This window comes from Cygnus atratus, chromosome Z (assembly GCF_013377495.2).
Source record: "Cygnus atratus isolate AKBS03 ecotype Queensland, Australia chromosome Z, CAtr_DNAZoo_HiC_assembly, whole genome shotgun sequence".
NCBI lineage: Eukaryota > Metazoa > Chordata > Aves > Anseriformes > Anatidae > Cygnus > Cygnus atratus.
In genome coordinates, this window is record NC_066396.1 from 39,832,117 (window position 1) to 39,857,471 (window position 25,355).

The window sequence follows — 25,355 nt, forward strand, 5'->3', positions numbered from 1 at the left end:
GTGTTAGAGTTTCCCAGAAGGAATTGTCTCATTAATAATTGCACTTAACCTGTAGGATATTAGTAGTATCTAATACAATTTTCTTTATTATTTAAAAATATTTATAATTTCCTTAACAAAAATCCATTCTGTACCCAACACAAAACATTCACTGAATGCAGATTTAAGATAACACAATATTGGGTTTTAATTGTGTACCTTTACTTTCCCCTTTTTACCTATATACCAGAAAGATTTACACACAAAAATAAAGCACTAAAATACTGTGTTGAACGATCTGTGCAAAATGAGAAGCATTTATATAATAATTGATACCTCATGCAGAAGAGAAAAAAATAACAACAACAACAAAAAAAAAAACAGTCTAAGAAGCCCTGAGTCAATAATTTCATTGCAAAGGCGAGGAACATGAGTGCTCTGAGTTCTTCCCATACATTGTTACATATCCAAACCAGTCCAGTATTTACTTAAAACGCATTTTAAAATAGGCAGTTTGTGCAGTTTCTCATGTAAAAACCTTCTATGCACTCCATTCCTTTCAGCAGACTGTATTGTATTTAATATTCAATTTCATTTAAGCTGTCGGGATAGCCTGATGAGAATTGAATTTCTTCCACTTCTAGAATAAAAAAAAAAGGGGGGGGAGAGAAATACTGTAATTTCTTTTATTTTTATCATACATAAAAAGACATAACAGAGAGTATAATTATCTTGTTGGATTTAAATGGAACTGCCATACAGCTAAAAGTGCTGTAAGATTTTTACTGGTATGAATTCTGAAGGATGGTCTCACATCTTAGTAAAAACTAGAAATTCTGCACTAACACAGCAGCAGCATGATATTAAATGCAGATCCATCCAGTGGGGATTCAAGGGAAGACATATCACCTGTATAAGTACAAAAAATACTATGTGACTTGCTAGATGTCTCCTAGGAAAAGTAAAGTTTAAACTTACCTAAACAGGGTCCTGCTTGGAACAGAATATCATCAATAGCCATGTCACTTCTTATCGACACCCCACGGATTGCTTCAAAAATAATCTGTAAAGATAAGACATAGCTTTTCATCGATCCCATGCCTCAAAAGAAGGGCTGAAAAAGAAAACCAGCCATGCAGTCTATTCAAGGATCCAGTGTGTCCTGAAAGCCTGCTTCTTGGAAAAAAAAAAAAAAAGTTTTATACTCCATCACTGGACTGATTTCTTTGGTCAGAGAATTTGGAGATGTATTCTGCTGAAGGGAACAGATTTGCTTTCACAATTTGATATGACATTGCTGTGTTATAGACCACTGGTAAGTTTACTCCAATGATTTAGTGTGTCTATCTTGTTTTTGGCCTAAATATATTGCCAGGTGTTACCCAAGTGAAACAAGACTTGAGGAGAAAAAAAAAAATTCCAGTATTCTGTTGTGGTCTTACTGATGAAGCTAAACATGCTTTTCAGTAAAAGTTATTTTTTTTTTTAAATTAATTTCCAGAATCTTAAGGCAAAGTGAAAAAAATAAATACATCTTTGGTTAGTGATCATTACAGTTTTCTAGCCAGTGCTGTTTCAGTCAATAGCAGTTTAGCTTTCTCTTTGACAGAAACAGAAGCAGGCTTTGGCTCTGGCAATACTGAGATTCTCACACTGTTGAAATTAAAGGCAGAGCTCTAAATTTGCATCGTTCCTTGCCTTTTTTGCCACCTCAGAAAGATCAGCCTGCAAAATGCAGGTTTTTTTATCACAGCTTATTGATAATATCAAAATTAGACAAGGCTTTAGACAGCAGAAGGAGAAAAAATGCACAAGTGACCTAAATAAAAACTACCACTACTTGCAAGAAGTAATGAGAAAATGGAATTTAAATAACTTAAAAAATAATAATTTTGAATTAATGAATTCATGAACTATGTTCAACTGACTTTACCAGGTGGGTTGCTGAACACTGGAACAGGCTTCCTGGAGAGGTGGTTGATGCCCCATGCCTATCAGAATTCAAGAGGCACTTGAGTAATGCCCTCAATACTATGCTTAGCTTTTGGTTAGCCCTGATGTGGTCTAGATGATCTCTGAAGGTCCCTTCCAACTGAACTATTCTATTCTATTCTATTCTATTCTATTCTATTCTATTCTATTCTATTCTATTCTATTCTATTCTAAATTCCATTCCATTCCATCCCATTTGTAATAAACTATGCATTACTTCAGCTTGTTCAGATGTCCATGTAGTGCTGTCTGTATTTTTTTTATGCAACCCAAAACTTGGCTTCTAGCACGTATTCAGCTTAATCACCATTTTGACTGCACTGTGTTTGTTTTTTCTTACCTGGTAGGTTCTATCACTTTCATATTCTATCAGTGCCCTTAGCCATGAGATGCTTTGTTCCCCTGTCCTCCTCCATAAAGGAATCTCTTCATCATCACCTTCTTTTTTTAGATAAACACTTAATAATCCAGTCCCAGCTCCATACATGTGATAGAAAAATGTCAAGCACTGTTTTCCAGAGACCCCTCTTAGTGATCTTGAAATTAGGTATGCTCTCTGTCCATAGACCATGTCGGATGCCTCTATGTACATGTAGTATCCTTAAAAAGACATAAAATTATTAGCAACGTAAAATACATTCTCTCGATCCGTTCGTTATGCTCAACATGCTCACTATATACAAACCTATGACTGAAACTCTTGATAAGGAATATTTCATTGTAAATGACATATTTGTTTTTTATATTTGTAAACTGCAGTATTAGTGGTACTATAATAGCTGTGTATTGTAGTTATTGTAATGTTTGTGAATGCTAATATGGGAACACTTTAAAAAAAATATGTATATCTGATGAAATACATAATAGAAAGCAATGCAAAGTAAGAAATAAGAATTACATTTATTCTTAAGTCAGGAATGCACTCTGACTCTGACTCTGGTCTATTTGCAGATCCGGAAAGACAGTTGCACATACATCTGAGGGTACAGCTTAGACTATGTTTATAGCCGATACTATTAACAAAGCAAATGAGCTAAAGTACCTCTTTTAAATCACATATGACATCATTGACATTTCTGTTCTGTGACACAAGTGAGGAAAACTAGATTATCTAGAATCCATCAACGAACAAGAGATTGTCGTGAACTCAGATCTGTGGAAAAATCAGTCATTAACTGGTGGCGGAAAAATTATTCCCCCCACCTCCCTGAGATCCATCATTTAGAGACTTCCAACTGGAGTAAGCTCTATCAGAAGACTGAGAAACATCCCCACATCCCATCTGCTGCACGTATCAGCTGTTTTGTGCTGTGAAACATATGCCCCACCAGCAGGTGGTGAATCCAGATTTTGCAGCAGACCCTGATACAGTCCCATCACTCCCTGTTTGTCGTGTTGGAGTGGGAAAGCTGCCCTTCTGCCACTGTGAGTACAGGAAGTGAGATGGTTTCCAGGGGAGTGAGGGGATTTCTGAGGATCAGTGAGGCAGGAGAAAGCCCAAGAGCAGGCAGAGCAGCTGGTAGATGTGTCTCTCAGGATATTCAAACCCCTATTACCTAAACAAACCCATGCTGAAGTCATCCTCTCTAGCCAGGGATGCAGTTTGGTGGTCTACAGCACTAAAGAGAAAGAGTGATGTAAGGATGATTATCTACAGCTGCAGATCTGTAAAGGAAAGATCATTTGGTGCAGTCTGTTGGAGAATTCCGGAGGCTGTTTATTCCAAATCTAGTGCAAGTGACTGCAAGAATTTTGTATTCACGATGCTTGAAAGTTACTTCAGTTAAACATCAAAACCTACAGCTTACACTGCAGCATAATAAAGTAACTTGCCTTTAGTTTTTAGGCCTGAATCATATTATAAATTTATTGGAAAGACTAGATCAGCTCTTGATTTTGTGAATTCAAATCCACATTACTTCTCAACACGCTTTGCTGCAAACAGATGTGTGTTACCAGGAATAAATGTTTACATTGCTGTAAACATATTTTCCTGTCACAGGCCAGGCTTAAAGGATTCTCTTGCTTCACCAGAAACACAAACTGTCAGTCTCAGATCTCAGAATACTTAGCAAAGTACATAAACTAAAAATGGATCTGAAGACCGTTTGTCTTAGAAATTAAGAAACACATGCTAAAATTCCATTCTTTTTCTTTGGCAAGAAACTCTTTAAGTGTTACTTCTATGAGGAGAGGGATATTGTCCTTGGAAACACGAGAATCAAAAAACTGAGTATTTGAAAGAGGAAAAAAAATGATATTATCTAGGGAATGTCCACGGGGGAAAAAAAAAAAAAAGGCAGCAAATAAACCTGAATGTTGAATCTTATTATAGAATTGAGCTTAGTTTCTTACCAAAATAACCTGCATTTTTAATGTGATATATTCCTTTTAGATTTTATTATGGAGAAGAGTCTGGCAGATAGTACAGATAGCCTACAGATAGTACAGGTAGCCTACAGATGCCTCTCCAATATTGTCACCCACATTTCAAAAAACCCCTCTCAAATAAACTTTAAAAAACACTAGGAAAAATCCTCACTTATTTCAAGGCTGGTTATCATACACCTAGTTGATGCAGAAAAACTGGACAATAAGGGTAACAAAGACTTAGAGACAATTTGTCATCTAGTTAACTTCCTAAATATAAGTTTTTCAAATATTGCATTTACACCTCTTCTTTACTTCTAAATAGAAAATGGACAAGAATTTAAATTCTCTCTTTTGAAAATCATTCCACAGCACAAAGGTATCATTATTGGGAAAATGTTCTTGATTTGTACATAGACTAAATTTTTTATTTGCATAACTTAAACTGATAGAGCTGGTCAGAATTTGCTCAGGTTTGTAAGAAATGCTTCTTGTTTTTTATTTCAGAACATGTAAGAGGAATTTCAAGCTTTAAAACTCCCTTATCTCTGAAGGCTATTCATATTTCTGCCTAGAATCTGCACCTTTTAGAACTGACAGTGGAAGAAAGTAATTTCTTTGCAGCCTGATATTTCGTTCTTAAATGAAACATTCCAATCTGCATTCTCAATTTCATGTGCAGGATTTTGGCCGTACAGTCCCACACACCACAAATTTGTCTTTGCAACTAATCTCCATGCTCTGGATGCAGCTATTCCATAAATTTTACTAGGGAATAGGAAATAAACTTTTTGCTGAATGTGCACAAAGCCATGCTTTTAGATAAAGTGATCAGAAACAGGGCAAAACATGTATTTCCCTAGCTAGAAAGAAAATCCTTTTCCACAATATGTTGAATTAAGCTTGCACAGAGCAAGATTTCATATGCACAGCTGGAATAACTACGCTTGATAATGCTTAATGTAGTTTATACTCAATCACAGTTGACATACAATAATAGTGAATAATAATAATAGTTTTTGGTGAGCCTTTTAAACAGGTCAACTGCTTTAATGATCCAGCTAAAAATTTTAGCAGACTGCATTAGATTGCTACCGTGTGTAAGCTAGCTTGTCTGCAAATGACTTTGTTGAATGGCTTGTTGAATGAATACTGTCCCTTGTGAATGAGGGCAAATCTAAAGGCACCAAAAATATTTTTAAACCCATATAAGCATTTAAAGTTCACAAGCCTTAGGGCAGTTTCATTTGTAATACCGGGGTCAGTGGAATTGATGTGGAGGTCTTCTGTAGGAAACCAAGTGCCCAACACAGCAATGCAATTCATCATTTCCAAAAGTCATTAGGTACTATGGTTGGGAGAGTTGCGGGGGGTGCAATTTGGATGCAGTTTTGTGTGAGCTGATTCATGGTAATGGGAGCCCCACTCACCTACATCCTTCATGGAATAAAATGGCACAAGTGGCATGATGGAACAGATTTTCAAGATAAAAGGTCTGCAGGACTGCTTTTGTATTATTCATGTTTTGTTCTAAGTTCAAATAGGAAGTTGTTTATGTGGAAGAACTGAGCTCCCACCCATTTGCATTTTTGTTTTAGGGAATATTTGCAGAATCTAAGGGCTTGGGAGAGGGCTTTTCTGCAAGGCCCAGGGAGTCACCCTGTCCTTTTTCTCCCAAGGGAAAAGGCTACTCTGGGATGTGAAAACTGGATTCTTCACTTGGCCCGCACTCAATTTTGATTAAACACCACATTCTCAAACTATTGGTGGTTCCCTAAGAAACTTACTTACTTCATTTGATTAATAATTGTTCTGAACAGCAGAGTAAAAAATTTTTCTGTGTTTTAGGTTATCATGTCAAAGTATTTTGATTAACTCTTAATAACTGTTCTGAAAGTTCAATGTGAAGCTTAACTCACCTACCCCGGTAGTGTGGTCTCCTTTTGGTCCAGTGTAAGAGGTGGGAGTTGGGCCCCTTCTCCTGTGCCAACTTCCACGACCTCTCTTCTTCTGGGTAAACATACACTCATCTTTTTCAAAAGTACACTTTCCAGGAGAGGGTGGCAGTAGATCTATAATGAGATGTCATTGTTTAAAACTGTAAATATATTAGACAGATGTATAGAGAGATTACACAAACAATATATTGCATATGTTCACCTGCTGAGATCATTTATATCTACCTAGCAACACTTACGGCTGTCACAAGCCTGTAAAAATTAGCTTAAAAGTGAAGTACATGATTTCATTTCATTTTCTTCACAACTTTGAGAAAATCTGTGCCTTAGTCTAGCTCACTAACATCTACTAACATTCTTTAAAACATCTCGTATAGTTTATTGTAGTTCTGACTCCGCAAAGGGCTCTACCAGCCTCGTATTCTTCACTACTGTAGCACCCAAGGCAGTTTAACAAGCTCCAGCACGTGCAACATGCATATTAATAGATCTTGTCAAATATTGGTGTCTCCGTGATCTGAAATGAAATGCCACATTTAGCTCTCCTGTGTTGCCTTGGCATCTGATTCTACTATCACATACAACGGACTGCTACAATTTGAGTTTTTACAACAGGAGAAGACATCATAGAAATGTGTTCACCTTTTAAAAAGGAGGAAGCCTTTGAGCATCTCTTACTCAGGAGCTGATTTTCTGCTGCCATCAGTGACAATAGTCACTGTATGATTATATGACCAAAGTCAAGTCATAGTCCTAGTATGACTATACATTCAAATACCAGTTCTTCACCCTTCATTCATTTACAAACCCCTTAGGAACTACAGAGAGGCAATATCAGCAACTTTTGGAAATACTTTAGAAAAATGGCAATTTGCTTTATATGTGTGACTCGTCTCTCTCTGTTCAGTAATGGCTAGCCGCCTGAACGCATGAAATCCAGCCTGAAGAGGTCATAAAATACTTATTATTACATGGCAATATAAATGGCATGGTAAATCTGCCTCATCACCATTTCAAAGGCATGGTTTTGTTCCAAAAAATAATGAGATTATAGATCATGTCTGTCTTATGAGAATGGCTTCCAAATTAAGATACAATTGTTGCATTGTCAAACCTCAAAAAGCCCCAGAAGAGAGAGTTTGGGTGAATTCAGAGAGGTTAGCCTGTGCATGTCAGAGTGTAAAGTCTCAGAAACACTGAATTCCTCCCACTATGGGAGGGAGAGTTAGGCTTGTCTTATCTGTGTACATTTCAGAGCTGCAGCTCAGATAAGGAACTGTATCTTGGCCTCACACAACTGTACTTCTGGACAAAAAGAACAATGCTGTGTTTTGAAAATGTTGCTTTTGAGTGTATACCGGGTCTCCTAAAGCCACTTTCCTTTCAGTCTGACTTCTTTTATAAATGGGTGTGCCCCACAAGTAATGAGCCCTGATACACAACTGCACTGAAGTTAGTGAAGTTAATTAGGAGTTAGCTAGTACCCCGCGAACAAAACCTGGTCCTCACTCTATGTATGATACTCCAAAAAAAGGATTAATGCAACACATATTGGAAAAAGAAAATACACCACAGTGGAATGAAGTCAGCTGCTGGAAAGGCTTGGAAAATGAAGGTATAAGATGTGCCCTTATTAAAAAGGGAACGGGGAGTAGCAGCTGTTGAACAACAAATACACATGATCTTACCAGCAGACTGGCAGCTTCCCAGGCTCAGAGTTATATCATCCAGTGCCACAAGTCCACAGTCCCAGAAGCTTTTGCACCAACTCACAAAGACAACCTGCAATATATGAAGGAAGTTTCATGTATCTCCAACAAAAGCTGGCACTGCTAAGAGCCTGAAATTTTAGATTTTTCCAACTACGCTACTGATTTAATATCTACAGTACAGAAATGATGAATTAACTTTGATTTGGCACATACTAATACTGCCAATGACTGACATTTAAATCCAGTGGGTTTTAGATGTTTTCATTAAATAGAAAGTGTTTTCTCATTTTTATAGGCAAATGATGTATCTCTGTATGTAGCTGCCATTTTACTAGGAAAGTGTATTTTTAGTGCATGTCAAAGGATAACTCACTAAAGTTGTTTTTTTTGTTTTTGTTTTTTTACTTCACCAACAAAACAACACTAAGAGTTAAGTGTCCTCAGCCAACCCATCCTTACAACCAGGAAGTTTTATCTATGAAAAAATAAGTTTCAAAGAGTAGTGCAGCATGATGGCCAACAGGAATGTCCCAGGCAAAGTGCAGGTAAAGAATAACAAGGGAAAGATGAAACTACTGCATAAAATGGGATTCTTCAGAAATGATGCAAGGCCACGATGTCATAAGGCAGGAGACTGAAAATGCTAAGCATCATTCACAGTGTTTATCTGGCTTTTAAGAACATTAAGAACAGAGCCCAAGGTGTTTTATTTGACTACACATTAATTCTGCCATGGAAAATCCAAGTCACTCTCAGGATGGCAAAATAAAATACAAAGAAACCACTGAAACCGTAAGATTCCCAGCTGCTGTTCTCCCAAGGTTGACACAGAGTTGTTTGAATTACACAAGACACAATAAGGTTTATTTTGTGAAAATATTCTGCTGACAGTTTTCTATGCGTAACTACTGCAAACAACTGTCTGTCCATTCAGGTTATGACCATAATTTGTGTGGAGCTTTTGAAAACAATTCTTTTGTGATGAGGTCTGAGGTAGTGACTAGTGACAGGTAAATGTCACTTCTAAAATTTAATATTCGGGAACAACTGTAAACACCTTGGTTACATATTTGAGGTTGAATGCTGATTGACAGTTTCATGCTGATAGAAAAAGATTTTTAAGAGTACTTAATGCATTATCTGTTATATCCTCTAGTACCAGTGTCAGTAACATCTTCAATGTAGTCATTATACAGTAATTTTCTAGATTGTTTTGCTTAGTTGTATTTATTTATCTATCTGCTTATAAAACAGCCTTTTAAGAATGTGTGGGTTATGCTGCCCAGCATGGAGCAATTTTCAAAACCATTTTACATTCCAATCATCCATACCATTCACTCCAAACCATTTTACATACCAATCCTGGTAACAGGGATTATCAATCTTGCAAAATGCTAGAGGTACAGACTTGTCAGTTGCCTCTTCACAGCACGCACAGGTGCTCAGTGTATAGTAGCCTAAGAGAGGTCTTAGATGTTTTTCTGTAGAGCTGCTATCTCAGTCCTAAGGTTTAACAGGGCATAAATTGTTTCCTAATTTGTAAGGCCATTCTCAAGAAACAGATGCAATTTTTTAAAAAAGTGGTAGCATTTCTTGGAATAAAGAATACAATAAATACTGACGTTGAGTGGACGTCATTCACTGTATTTTTAATAAATGCATTCTGGTGAACATTTGTAATAAACTAAAGACATATTATAGTTCTAAAACCAAGAATATTCAGAAAACCACACATGAAAGGGTGAGGTCAGTTCTCGTTTGTGAAACAACATTTCCGCACTGTGGAATCATGTTCTAAGCAATGTTTTCCGATTGACATCACTGGGACCAGGATCAAGTTCTTTATTCTTAAATTGCAATAATTTGTTCCATACAAGGTATGCAATTACCCATTGGATCCTGCAGAAAACGCTACATCTTAAAAGCATCACAACAATGTAAGATGGTCTGACAAAGGCCATTGAACAAGTATCCTTCCTACAAAGGATCGACCTGTTTCTGTGACACTTGTAAACTCGTTCAGTTTTGTCATCTGCAGCTTTAGCATTACTGATTCTCTGCTTGCTTTTTGTGGTACTGGGTGACATATTGTCATGAGCAGACTTTATAATTGCACGGGGTGGGAGAGGTGGGGGGGATGCTCGAGTATGCAGAATTTTCAATATGAGCTATAGCATTATATACTGTAATTGTTCATTTTCCTCTTGGCTTATTTTGTTATGTTCTTGATTTACTTTAAGCAATGGGGTAGAAGATATTTTTTTTCACAGGTCATCTATTCACTCTTCTTTTGTCCTAAATGTCCCATTCTTTGTCTTATATGACCATTTTGGGGTATTTGAACTTTACCTACCAAAACTACATCAATTTGGATTGCACTCAGCCAGTATTTTTCACCCTATGTCAGAACTCATTCCTTTCTACATTCTCGACAGCCCTAGTGTCTCATGGTGCTTTACATTTGCTCTTGTTTTGAATGAAAATATTTCCTGGGTCAATTGTTCCAAAAGAAATTTTTATGAAGTTATCTCATGCCTTGGAGAAGAAAACAGCGGGATCTTTGTGCTCAGCTCACACTTTTTTTCAAAAACCATGACAAATGAACAATATGCTAATTGTTTCAAACTAGGTAACAAATCTTTCTGGACTAGCATGCTATCTTGCAGGCTAAATTAAAAACATTGTCAAATGCAGGCAGTTCTACTGAAACTGCCTGAATACTGAAAAATAAAACGTATTTTTCTCTCATGTCTCTTTTTCAATAAACAGACATAGCCAGGGCATTAGTTTCCTTCCATATCATTGCCCTGATTTCTGGAGGATGATTTGTTTATTTTCCAGTGCTTAATCAATGTTCCTGGCCTGCAGCCTCAAAGATAACAGTGAGCAGGTCTTATCATTTATCCTAGATTATATATATCAGCAATGAGTAACACCAAATGAGAACTGGTAGATTTCACTTCTATAACCTGCTATTGGGTTGTGCCTCAGACATTGAGTGAAGTGGAACAGACTTCTCATCCTTACCTCTCTGCACCTCTACGAGTTGATGTGAGCTGAATGTATGCATATGAAGTGTGTATCTGCTTTTGAAGGAGAGAGGAGTAGGACATGAGAAGTACAGAGAGAGGAATAGGGAAGTTTGTAAACAGCAGCTTGAGGGTAGCGGATTGAAAACAGAGAACAGGAGAAAAGGATAGAAGATGTCCCTAGATCCCTAAGGGTCCAGTGCATTTTCTTTCCTGCTTGTTTATCCCAGAAAGTATAACTGTTGCTCAATTAAAGAGCAGGAGCTGCTAAAAATAATAGTAATTATAAAAAAAAAAAAAAAAAAAAGGGACAACAGCCAAATCTGGTGTCTCAACAGCAGGCTATGCTTCTGCAGCAAATCAATTTACCTGATTTTATCTCACTGAATATTACTATGTTTAATCTATGTACTGTATATCTGCCTCAACTCAAAACTCATTCTGGCAGTTAGACGTATATTTAAGACAAATATTTTTGAACACCCTTCCTGTCCAAGGCCAAATGGGTTGCAGAAACAAACAATGAAAGAGAAACATACGAAGAGAACAAGGTAAGGCCACAGGCTTCAATATTTCTTGTAGTTATTGCTACATCTATATTCAGTGGATCGCACTGTCTAGTAGAGAATACTGCCCGCATAGTGATGTATATAGGACACTGATATCATGCACTGTCCTCCAGATCCTTCCTAGATTTCCAGTAATGTCCTATTATAGCTCTATTTCAATGAAATTGGTTCCTTGGCTCTTTTTGTTGGGGGCAAAGGTTCTTGCTTTTAGGCCGAAGAGTCTTTTCAGATGGTGTGGCACAGTAATATCACAATATTAAGTACCCAGAACAAAAATAGAGGAAAAAAAAAAGAATATCAATTAAGTACCAAATTTAATTGTGTAATATTTAATGCAACATATTCCCTTGCTTAGCTACTGTGAAGTTGCAGGCCACTTAGGAAAAACTTTCTAATGCATTCTGAGTAAGTTTTACAGTTGTTTACAATATATCATTTCCATAACTGTATATCAAACACCACAGACAGCGAGGTACACATTTTGCAAGTATTAATGCTACTGTTTACAGACCCTAATATTGTTATTTCCAGTGACTGTTCTTTAAGACGTTTTTTGTTTTAGACATCAGAGAAGGTAGGACAGAGAAGGGTCAACATATAAAATGCAGCTAATTCAAACAAAATAATCAACCTTTATTTGACAAAAGTAAGAGATTTTCAGAGGAGCAGTTGAGGACTAGGACGTCAGCCCTCCTTCACCTGGTACCTAGCTGGAAAACTGTATCCTTCCATACTGTTGACTTGGCCATGGTGATACAGGTTTTTATGGTATTCAAGACAACATTAGTCATTTACCAGTGACTTTTGTGGACAAGTGGGAGACACACTTTTATCAGTAGTAAAGAGAAATCTCAGAATTAATTAATTTAATTAATACAGGCTTTAAAAGACTACTCATTTCATTGAGCATTTTCACAGGGAAAAAGTGAGAACAAGGTCCAAAAACACTCATACCAAGCCCTAGGATGGTGGAGAGTGGGGTGATAATGGATGTTTAGGGAAAACAGTACAAGAAACAAATCAACCATAAAGGAATTTGTCTCCTACTGTAACATGTTCAGCTCCTGGAGATCTGAAGAATTTGCTGAACTGGAGGTCATACCTATACCACTGTGTTTACTGGTCACTGCAATGTCTATTTTCCATGAATTTGCCCAATCCCTTCTGAAATGCAGGTATTCTATTAGCCTCCACAGCATCCTGTGGCAAGGGACTTCATTGTCTAGTTGTTCCTGAAAAAGTCCTTCCTTTTTTTTTTTTTTTTTTAAATAAATATTGAAGTGCAACATTCAGTCGATTTCACTTTCTCACAACTGTAACTAAAATTAGTTATGGTAAAGGGGTGAAAACAAACAGATGAACTCATAGAAAGAGGATGAGAAAAAAAAAAAAAGACATTAAAGAAAAGCACACTAAAGAGGAAGAAAAATAGACTGAAAGAATAAAAGCCGAGGAAATACTGCCACAACTGCTCTGAGGAAAGTAGGGTAGATGGGTTATGATGCCAGCTACCCTCTTGAGGATTTCTATCTTAACTCTTCGGGTGGTATTCAGACACTAGTGGTGGATAGCATCATACAAATCTGTATGAACGGAGGATAAACAGCATGAGATTTTTGCTTTATATAATCAGGGGATCAGAATAGTGAATCAATCCAGCAGAAATAAACAGAACTGATGTGAGCAGACCAAACTGCACTCAAACCTTTATTTTAATCTAGGCATTAGGGATTTGTTCTGTAGTTTCATAGAAGCAAAATCTTTCCATGGTTCCTTATGCACACATAAATGCACACAAGCACACACACACAATATTAAAAAGAAAACTCATGTTCCATGGTGCATGTGAGCATCTCCAAGTTACACATGGCATAAGCAAATTGGTCTTTCAGTTAGCACTGACCTTTCCCTGCCGTGTATTAGCCTGGTAGATCAGATTCAGTTCATTCAGTGAGATGGAAAGAATCTACATATTTCAGAGTCAGATTTTTATACTGGCCTTAAAGATATTTATACAATAAGACATGGAGGGTTTCATTTATTTTAATAAATAATAGGAAAATCTTATTTGATATTATCTGTCTCACATTTATTTGCTGGGTATAGAGAGTATAAAGATACTTTTTACACATAGGACTATTGGTGCATACACTCACTTAAACAGAGTGTCTCAAATGCAGAGGGAAAGATTGGAATTTAAATTTCCTGCCTTCTCACTAGCTTCATATAAAATACATATTTGCAGTATTTACATATATACATATGCAAATATATGTATATATGTATTATTATATAAAAGTATATATAAATATAAACATTTATGACTTACTCAGTTGGATCATACCCACCTAACCTTTTCAAAGTGGTATTTTGAAAGTGTAATATAAAAGCCTGTTGGCCAGCTTCAAATTTCCTGCTCAAAGAACTCAAGCCAACACTCTATGCCAGACTGAAGTTAGCTAATTCCAAAAGAACTCGCAAAAACCATTACACGAACCAAAGGGTGAAAGTCTGAGACTTTTTACTGGCCTGACACACACACAAAAAAATACATTATCAAAATTAAAACTTATTATGGATTTTAAAGTATTGTTTTCAAAGCTTTGAGTGTAGTATTCATAGTGAGAAGAAAGATGAGAGACATGCACATTCAAGTATTTTAGAAAAATTGTCTTCTGGCTGCAAAATCTTTATGACCTCCAGGACTCTCCAGCCAAAGGAACATAACGTCTGCTTTGCTGACCTAGCGGGCCATTAAGGAGCAGCCAGGAGACTGTTTGCTCTTTCCACAGACACTGAGCCAACCTACAAGTCACCAGTAACCAAGAACTTGGTCAGCCAAACTACTGTGCATGCCTACAGCTTCTTATCATTTACATCCCAATTTGATGCACCTCAGAAAACAATGTGATAGTCACATCAACCATCCCTGAGAAAATGTTGTAGCTCCACCTTATTTTAGGAACACCTTGCTCCATTAAAAGACTGTATTTTCACTTGTTTATAACATTGCCAAGTTGCAATGATTTTAGCTCAGACTTTCCATTCTGGGTGCTTGCTTCAAGCTTGTTTTGGAAGATTTAAGCCAAAACAGTTCCATCGTTTCCATGAACAGGGCTAGGAAAAAAGGCATTATTTTGCCCCTATTTTAAAAATTCTTTGAAAAGCTTGGTCACTCCGAGACTTTGGAGTAGGACAATGAAATGTTTCTGGGTTTGGTCTTTGTACCAGAATTGTGCTTTTTGTTAATTCATTGCTTTTTGAAAACCTAAAATTTGTAAGAACTTGTACAGGCGGGGGAAAGAGAGTGGGACATGGACAGGATCTGAGGGACTGACTGGAGCTGAGGAGCCAAAAGTAAGATGGGGAATATGAGTGGGGTGTTGCTGCCTACGGGGCAGGACAGAGAAGACAAAGATGCACCCATGAGGCACCAAGAGACACGAGTACAGGTTAGGGGAGACAGGACAAGAGATATCGAGCTTCACTGAGCAGATAACGGCTTTGGATTCACCATCTCTCCCTCCAGAACCTGCAGTGTAATCCCTGAGCTGCTGTCTCACACCACTCCTTACAGTCAGGCAAGTGTGCTCTGATGCACTTTGACCAGCTGCCTATACTGAAGATAGCAAATGACTATCCCTTGCCAGCTATTTCATTAGGTCCTTGGCAGATATCTTTACAGATAACTAAGTGAATGCTTATATAATGCCACACGATGCTCCTTCACTTCCTTCTGCCAGCTTTCAAAAAATAAAAGGAAACAACATAATTAAGCATGAAATGACTTTTTAAAGTATTTAAGTGGAAGAGATGGGCATGAGATTGCAAGGAAAAGACGGAATCAGGCTCACCGTGCAACTTAATTCAAGCATATTTGTGAATATTACAAGCAGACAACCCATAACTACACCAGTTTTTCACCCTCACCTTATGGCAAGAAAGCACACACTTAAACTTTGGCATAATTTGTATTTTTCATGCGATCTTCTCAGCCTTAAAATAATATACTGATACATTTTCCTATGTATATTTCATGCATGTACTTTTTCATGCACATAGTTTTTCACGCATATTTGCCTCTGCTTCAGAACATTGCCCGTTGTCTTCCATGTACTAATTGTCTAATGAAGACTTAATAAACTAATCATAAATATACATATGCAACCATCATGGAAACCATAAAACAGTCAATCCATTATACAAAGTTCAAGACATTACAGCTTGTTCATGATTGATTATGTACCAATGGCCTCTATTACATATTTAAAGCTGCAACTTAATCCCTATTCTAAATCTAATTTAATCTTCCAATCCAGGAAAAAAAATTGTAAGGTAATAGGTTTCAATCAACATTAAGGCTTCCTCCGCCCCCAAATACATAGTTATTTGGCTAAGGGATGTCTGAATTGTGAAATGCTGAACACAGTAGTCTTCAAAAGCCTAATAAATCTCACTTTTTGCGATATTTAAAGAATGCAAACTCAACAAGGACATTTTGCAACTTGTTTCTATGGAAAAGAGGGCCTTCTCACCACAAGACCTAAAGTGGTACAGTCAATACAACAGCAGGAAGGGAAGCCATCCAAAAGGACCTGCACAAGCTTGATAAGTGGGCCCACGTGAACCTAATGAAACTCAACAAGTCCAAGTGCAGGGTGCTGCACGTGAGTCAGGGCAATCCCAGACATGAGCACAGACTGGGAGAACTCACTGAGGGCAGCCCTGCAGAGAAGGACCTGCGGGTTCTGGTGGATGAAAAATTCGACACGAGCCAGCAGTGTGTGCTTGCAGCCCAGCAGGCCAACTGCGTCCTGGGCTGCATCCGCAGAGGGGTGGGCAGCAGGTGGAGGGAGGTGATTGTGCCCCTCTGCTCTGCCCTTGTGAGGCCCCACCTGGAGTGCTGCGTCCAGGTCTGGGCCCCCAGCACAAGAAGGATGTGGGGCTGTTAGAGTGGGTCCAGAGGAGGGCCACAAAGATGATCAGAGGGCTGGAGCACCTCTCCTGTGAAGAAAGGCTGAGAGAGCTGGGGATGTTCAGCCTGAAGAAGAGCAAGCTCCAGGGAGACCTCATTGAAGCTGTTCAGTACTTAAAAGGGGCTTATAAAAAAAGGACAGCAACTTTTTCCTCAGGCAGATAGTGATAGGACAAGGGGGAATGGTTTTAAACTAAAAGAGGGGAGATTTAGTTTAGGGGTTAGGAGGAAACTTTTCACTCAAAGGTTGGTGAGGCACTGGAGCAGGTTGCCCAGAGAAGCTGTGGATGCCCCATCCCTGGAGGTGTTCAAAGCCAAGCTGGGGCTTTGAGCAACATAATCTTGTTGGAATTGTCCCTGCCCATGGCAGGGCACTTGGAACTGGATGAACTTAATGTCCCTTCCTACCCAAGCCATTCTGTGATTCTGTGAAACCACTGAAGGTTTTTGAGAATTGTCAGATGCCAACTTAACCCCCCTTCTGCAGAGCACGGGGTTCGTAGAGCCCCCTTAGGCTCAGAAGCAGAAAGTATATTCCCTTGACTTCTTCTCTCCTGTACCACTATCCCCATCTGTTACTGCCCACAGGCAGACTGGTAGCTACAGACATGAAAGCTGAATTTCAAGATGTTTTACAAGCTTTCCATCCTAGGCAAGCTTCTTTACAAGTTTTTTAGATACACTAATTTCTAGGAAAACATAAAAATAGTTCTTCATAAATCCACACTGGAAGAGATTTTCCATGCAAATGTCAGATGCTAAAAAAAAAAACCTGCCACCTCTGCGGCTATAAAACCATTTGTAAGCAGTCATGTTGAGCTGTCATCACTACTCACACATTGTGTTACACTGCTCAAGCTACTGAGCCTTTTTAGAAGTAATAAAAATATATGGAAACAGGACATGGCAAAAGTATATTATAAACTTGCCTTTTTGACCAGTATCTTTTCATGTTTTAAGAAAAAGAAATATATTTTTCTGCAAATATTTTGGGTTGATACTACGAGAGTTTTCTATTGCTCAATTGCTTGGCAGTAATAAAATTCAGAAATTGTTTCTTTCTGTATGAGTTGAAAGGACATTAGAAATTAATGTAAGTTTTATGTGTAAAAAATATAGACATAAGATTTTTTTTATTATTATTTAACAGATGTCTAGAGAAAACTACCCAACAATTAGGACTGAAATTTTCCGTGTATATTTCCTTTTTAACACATTCTAGCAACTTTTCTTTTTACAGTGCATTTACTTCCAGACAAAACTTCCCCCCCCCAAGGAGTTAAACTAAATAATTGCTGTCATTTCAAAAATTACTTTATTGTGGGGAAAAATGATTAAGATGCTTATCTATAATTTAGAAATACTTTTATTTGAAGAGGTACTAATCACAGAATCACAGAACGGCTGAGGTTGGAAGGGACCTCTGAAGATCATCTAGTCTAACCCCCTTCCTGAGCAGGATCACCTGGAGCACATTGCGCAGGATGGCATCCAGGTGGGTTTTGAATATCTCCAGAGAAGGAGACTGCACAACCGATCTGGGCAACCTGTGCCAGTGCTCTGTCACCCTCACAGTAAAGAAGTGCCCCCTCATATTCAGCCAGAACTTCATGTGCTTCAAGCAGCTAATAAAAGCTTTCATTCATAAGCAATATAGCATTATCACATTCTGTAAAAAAAAAAAAAAAAAAAAAGGTGGATTTATCTCAGTGTCCTCAGGTAGTGATCTATCTGGTCCTCCTCCGATGACTCAGAGACAGTAAAAAAACATTACAGAAATCGGGATAACTGCAGAAGTAGCTCCTATACAAATTTGAGTGAGTCACCTGAGAAAAGCAAGTCTTTGTAAGAAGCGTGGAGATGAGGAATAATAGGAGTTTGAAGACTTATTCAGGAGCTGATATGAAATATATCATTATTAACTTGGTGAGCTACTAAAATGACCTCTCCAACCAGACACTGCAAATACTTTATTGCTCTAAATTACACTGACTTCTGGTTTTATATTTTAACCTACTAGCTTACTTTAGGAAAGTAGGATCAACGCCCCATTTTGACCAGAACTTTGACTGTCACTGAGTTTTTTAAATAATTACAATCTGTAATTCACTAAGGTAATTGGAATCACACAGGAAATAAACAAACAGAAATATATAAACATATAGAGCACTGAGAAACCAACATACAACGAGCTGTCGTTCCATGTCCTCCAGTGAAGTCTCTGTGAATACTGTGGCTTTGCTTCAGGGCACCACCCTGTGCCCCATGCAAAGCCCCTTTACTGGGGCTTGCTTGAGAGCCAGACTGCAAAGAAGGCACCTCCCCACTCTACTGCCCAGGGACCTTTATTTCGCTTTGCAGGTATGGCTCACTCAGGATTAGTCACTGGATAAGAGAGCTCCCTGAAAGGAAAAGGCAAGGAAAACCTCCATCTATAACTCTGCAGATGTGAAGAGCTGGCTCTTACCTTGCAAGGCATAGGCTTTTTGAAGGAGATTTCAGCTTGAGTCCAAACTCCCTTTGGAGAGTCCAACACAGACCAGATTTTCTCTTGAACCACATGATTCTCCTCAAAAATATAAACAGTGAGGGTGCCACTCATTTTGAAAAAACCATACAAGGCATAATAAAAACGTAGGCAAAACTGCAGGTTTCCTGGCAGGGTTGGGCCGTACAGACGTCCAATGTACCCAGGCTGTGATGTAAACTTCGTGTTTGCCAGCAAGTAATAACCTGCAAGACATTGCAATTATTGAGTATTTCCAATAGGCAATTAACACAGCTTATTTGCTATTAAAGCAGCTTCCATTACTGCAGCAGACTTCGGATGTAAATGCAAATTCTACTGGCAGGAAACAGATATTGAAAGGAAATAAGATTTTTTCTAAAAACATCCCTGCTATTTCAAACTAAACTGGCACACAGCTAAGTTACTAGAAATAAGTACTCTTCAAATACACATGGAAATATTCTCTGGCCTGCTGGAACCCTCACTATTTCAAAGGTACTGTTCTGAGAACACAGAATGAAGAATGGGGCACCAAGCACATTATTCCCCGCAATGAGTATGAAAGAGATGAAGCTTTAGCACACACAAGTAATAGCCACAAATACTCTGCATAAGGGGATGTGTGAGAAGCACTACATCAGTGCAAAAGACATTTTCAGAGCTTATTAGAAGGCCTTTCACTATGTGGTTTCACTACGCAAAATTTGACATTTTTCCTTAAAAATGCCAACTGCCCTATGCCTGGAAGAGCTAAGATCCCCATCTCTCCTCTATACGAAAAGCAATTCATTGAGCTACTATCATATTTGCTTGCACGTTTTTGTGGAGTCATGTCCTTAGTGGCTGCAGATCAGTGCAGCCTGGTGACACTACTCTGATTTATGTCCCTGTGTGGCCATTCAACATGACATTGCCCCTGCACGCGCAGGGCCAGGCACGGTCTGAGTCCCAGCTAGGCCTCAGCAGCCTGCACTGATCTTTCACAGCAGGGATTTACAGCGAAGCAATCTAACCAATGTGCCAATGATGTTATCTAACTGAGTGAAAATTTATGCAACAGGTTAAGCTTTATGCAGTTTGATTCTTCTAGGGAAAAGTTTTGATTTACCAAACCCAGTAGTGTGATCTCCTACTCTGTACACATTGCGCTTCACTTTCACTCTGCTCCATCCTGGGCCATCCTTGTGATCCTGGTAAAAATTACACAGATCTTCCTCAAAATTGCAGCTTGCCTCTGCAGGATTGAAGGAAATTCCTGAAAGATAAATGCATATGTTCTGTTAGGAAAAGTGCAGTATAGCAAGCACAGGCATTTGAAGCACAAGTATGTCAAAGTATACTCTGTTTCATCTTTCTTTGCACTACAGAAGACAAGAACATATAAAGATGTTACACATACACGATGCAAAGTCACACTAACATCAAGCTATCAATTTTCTATCACAAGTAGATGTTATTATTATTAGCATCAACAACTTCATTGACCAAAACTTTAAATAAAAAAAAAAAAAAAGGAAATAACTTACTGCTGTAATATACACCTCCGTGGTTGAATACAAGAAAAATAAAGATCTCTTGCTTGTTAAAAACCTCTCTACTCAAAATAATTTCAGAAGGAAATGGGAAATAAGTCTGATGACTAACCAGCAGTTAAATGTATTTCAACAAAATAACAAGCAAATGATTGGCATTCATTTGTCAAAAATCAGAATTGAGGCAGAAAATACTACAAAATATCACATAGCTCACTCCATGTAATCCCTCTTGAAACTTACAATGGGAAACATAGATAAGCACACAGTTCCTATCCATGGCATGCTGCAAACATAAATCAGTATTTTTGTTGCAAAACAAAGCAAAAATAGAACAGGCATTGAGGAGTTAATGAAACAACTATATTTACTAAGTGACGTGTGGTGGATTTATAACATATATGTATAATATAAAAATATAATATATAAATAGCATAACATAACGTGCAGTGCAGGTAAAGCTAGCAGAGACTTAAAGCAGATAAAAAAGGGAAAAAAAATCTCTTCTCACTCAGACACTTTAAAACACTAGCCAAAAATTCAAACTTGTGGCCAAAAAGAATGGATGGGCTCAGTGGGAAACCACTAATCTACTTTTGACTATAGCTTAGCACTAGCAGTAGAAGGCAAGCAACCAGTACACAGTGAATTAAGAGGCTGCATTCACAGATGACAAAGTCCTTGGTGCCGCATGCCTCTTCAGCAGAGGTCATGTGGACCTAGCTGATTTCTGCTGCTGTCAGAACCTAATAAAATCTGAAAGACGTGACTGTATCTGAGACAAATGATACCACCTGGAACAGTGGAGACAGGAAGTCAAGGCTCCTGTTTTGGTTCTGAAGAACACCTCAGGACATGTGGCATGGTGGAAGATATTCCCTGCGCTGGCAAACATGGAAAGCCCAGGACATTTGCTTCCTCATATCTTGGGAAACCCCTCTCTCTTTCTGAGGCAGGTCTGCATGTGGTAATTTGTTTTAGCACTGGGGAGATGCAAATTCAGCATTCAGTCCAGCACAGTGGTTGCAGATCCCTGAGGCAAAGTAACTGGAAAGGAAGTGTTAGGGATTGGTTTCTAGATCAACGGATCAAGTGAATGGCCTTAGTCTTTATCTGCCTTACACTGCTGTTTTGTCACTAGGAGGAAGAGAAGCCCAATGGCATTGCTCAGCTAAGGAGGCAGCATCTTCACATCACTACAAAATATTGCAAGTACTGACACGGGCAGGTCAAAGGGACAGAGCAAAGGGAGAAAATAAGGATGGTAGATAGGAGTAAGAACTCATACCTGTCTGATTGCTGCAGTAAGACGGAGAGAAGGAAATGTCATCAAGGGCAACATAACCTCCCTTGGCACTATTGAAAGCAACTTCAAATACTACCTGGAAATAATAATTATTTGTTATTCATTTACCATCTACACAACAATAATTTTGTTACACACCTTCATATTACAGAATTCTGACCAGATCTCCCAGACAGACTTCATGCAGCTCAGATAGAACTACAGGTGTTGGGACAAATTGAATTATATCACTTATTCATGATATAAATCCAAGTCTGGCCCTTGTACCAGATCTTTGTCCATTTAAGGTCAAGGAAAAATCAAGGAGAACAGAGCTTTTCTGCTGCTTTATGAAACATTTTAAAGATGAAGTCAGGCTACTCTGTGGATAGTATTCCAAGCTAGTATTCAGGGTTATCACCTTTTATTGACCATAACTCCAATGCTGCCTCATTATGACTGTATCTAGCATCTATCTTAATCAAGAGCTAGAACAAAACTGCATGGATTATCCTGCATGAATTGTTGTTGTCACATTAACTTTTCACTAAACATCCTCAGACACTGAAACCCATGCCTTGGAATCAGCTGGCAAGGAAGTTTTCCTTTTAAAAAATCAGTTAAGAACCAGAAAAGCTATCTCTGTATTTTGTTTAGAAGAAAATCAAACAGCGTGTGTACTTTGCCACTCCCAAGGGAAATTGTTTCCTCTAGTAAGTGGAGGACAGTCCACAACTCTTGAGGAAGTGTGCTAAAATTTATCTGAAGTATCAAAGCACTGAGATACAGGAAAACTTTGAGAAAAGGCCTGAATCACAAGACAACCCCAGGGACAAAACAAGGATATAAGGACAAATGCTTCCAGATTGAGATTCTCTCCACTGATAGCAATGTCTGTGATGTGTTGCCTACAGATGGGAGCCAAACCAGAAGAGCTGTGTAAGAAACCTGAAACATTTCCTTAAGCCGGATGAAAAAAGAGAAGCATCCTCATGAAGCAACTGAAAAAAATATATGCAAAGTTTAATCTTATTTCTGTAAAATTATATCTAAAATAATGAGAATGATGGATTACATAAAAATTCCTGGAGCAGAATAAACACACAGTTTTCCCAGTATCTTGTTTTCAGCAGAGGTCACCTACAGAAAGAACTGTATACGATGACAAGCTTCCACTTCTTCTGTCACACCTCATTCCCAATGGTTTCTTTTCTTCCATGTATTTGTCTAATCAGCTGTTGAATCAGCACAGTAATGGTATCTTTAGTGTATTGTGGAATTGATTTCTACAATTTAGGTATGCTATGTATGAAAAAAATCCCCCCTTTGGTTTATTTTTGGAACAGCAATCTAAATTATGAGAAACAGTGAAGAGTCAAACTTTTCTGTGTCATTATTTTTATAAACTTCTACCGTATTCTACTTTAGTCATGTTTTTGGGAGGCTGAGAACTCTTACTTTATTCATGTAAATTGATTATCCCCATCTCCCTCTTGTTATTCTAAGGATATTCATTGCTAACTGAAAGCATTGGAGTTGTGAACTCTCCTGAAGGCAGGGATACCCTGAGCACTCATTCATTTAGTGGTATGACATCCCATGGTTTGCTGTATATTCCTATAAAATAATTTCCAGCATTCCAGGTGGCCAGTAAGAACTGAGGTAATGTTTTCATAAAACCAACCACACTACCTCCAAGGTCTAAGTGATCATTAACGAATTTACAGCCAGTGATGCTTTAGTGGCCACGAAATAATGGAGTCAGGTATGTGAGAGGAGTGAGGGAGGAAGGCAAGTAGCAGGGCCAGGCCCTGGGCTTCAGCAGAGCAGATTTTGGCTCATTCAGGTACTGATAGGTGGGATGCCATTGGAGGCAGCTCTGAAGGGCAAACAAGCCCAGGAAAGCTGCTCTGCCTTTGATGGTTTTGTTGTGTTTTTTTTTTTACATACACATGCACTGACACATTAAGACAGTTCCTCTAATTTCTCTCTAGTAAAGAAAGGCTGCAGTGTGGGAATTCCTTCACAGGACACACAGGCAAAAGATGCATTTGGTTTTTCTGCTGTGGTTCAGTATTCATGCCCTTCCTATATTTCACCTTGATTGGACCACCAGATACTTAAACATATTTTCAACTTCCAATGTTGTTAAAGGCTTTGTAATTCATTTCACTGATGTAGAATGACATTCTCACGCATTCTTTTCTGTCCACCAGAGCATGTGGTCTCTTCTGTTTTTCCCATTTGCACACAACTCCTGTTTTTTGAAGATTTTTTTTAATCTTCTAACTCTCTTCACTTCATCATTTAATCACTCCAATTTTCTGACCCTTTTAATCTTTTTTTTTTTTATATATAATTTGTTCTTAGCTTCAAATATGGTGTTTTAAAATTATGACCATTACATTAGCAAATGTTATACATCTTCTTCTGTTCCTGTTGTTCTGGGTTAAAGTGTACTTTGCTATCAGGTCTCAACTCATTTCCCATACCATTTGAAGTCTGACTGTTTCAACAGATGACTTGGTCACTGACATTACTGTGTATGAAACAAATATGTAACATTTAATAAAAAATAGCTTTACCCCTAATATTTTCTGAAAATCTGTATGTTTACACTGAATTGATGAATAAATTATTTAGAGTTAAAGCAAATACAGTTGAATCTGGCTTCTCTGTAATCTTAGTATTATATATCTATATAGCATAATCAGATATAGGAATATCTGTGCTATATATAAAAATACATATGCATAATGTGTATAATATATATATTATATGTAAGTATATATAATATGCATAAATAGCCCACTGTTTATTCCAAACTTCTTAGATATTTATATAAGTATTATATATACTATATATAAAATATATATATACACACACACTGTTTATTCCAGTCTTCTAAGGTATTTGTTTTTCAGTAAACATTAGGGAATAAAAAAATCTGCTTCTTTCTGTAATTTGGTCATTAATTATAGCTACCATAGAGAGCTAGCTTTCACATCTAAGGGCTATTGCACTATTAAGACCCAAGTTTGGACTCTGTCTCATAAAAGCAAAAACAGATTATATAAGGCAGATAAAACATTTAGAACATTTTAAAAGTTTTTCTTCTACAGTGTGAGGCATGCATAATTTTATGATACTCAGCATCTTCAAAAATGAGTTATCAATTCACAGAAATACGGGACTGAAAGGACAATGACATTATTTGGTAGGAACCAAAAGATCTCACTTAGTAAGACTCTACAACCTCCCATGACAGTCACTTCAAGCAGTTCACCACCTGACTTCATCTTTATTGAAAAACAGCAGTATGAAAAGTGATTTTTCCTTGACCTTTATACAGTGGACAAAGGAAAAAACAAAGGGAAAGACAGATCAGGAGCATCGTTACTAGCATCTTTCAGATACTGGAAGGCCACTGGAATGTTCCCAACTT

At 37.9% G+C, this 25,355-nt stretch overlaps 1 protein-coding gene across 1 annotated transcript in view; it reads right to left on the minus strand.

The window, feature by feature from the left end:
- Nucleotides 1-557: 557 nt before the first annotated feature.
- Nucleotides 558-25,355, minus strand: part of MAMDC2 (MAM domain containing 2) — a 63,562-nt gene continuing 38,764 nt past the window's right edge. The window contains exons 7-14 of the mRNA XM_035558559.1: nt 21,914-22,007; nt 20,202-20,348; nt 19,052-19,317; nt 7,988-8,081; nt 6,261-6,413; nt 2,312-2,571; nt 958-1,042; nt 558-619 (exon numbers count right to left, since the gene is read on the minus strand). Coding sequence (XP_035414452.1) covers nt 558-619; nt 958-1,042; nt 2,312-2,571; nt 6,261-6,413; nt 7,988-8,081; nt 19,052-19,317; nt 20,202-20,348; nt 21,914-22,007 — 1,161 coding nt within the window. The remainder of the gene's footprint in view (nt 620-957; nt 1,043-2,311; nt 2,572-6,260; nt 6,414-7,987; nt 8,082-19,051; nt 19,318-20,201; nt 20,349-21,913; nt 22,008-25,355) is intronic.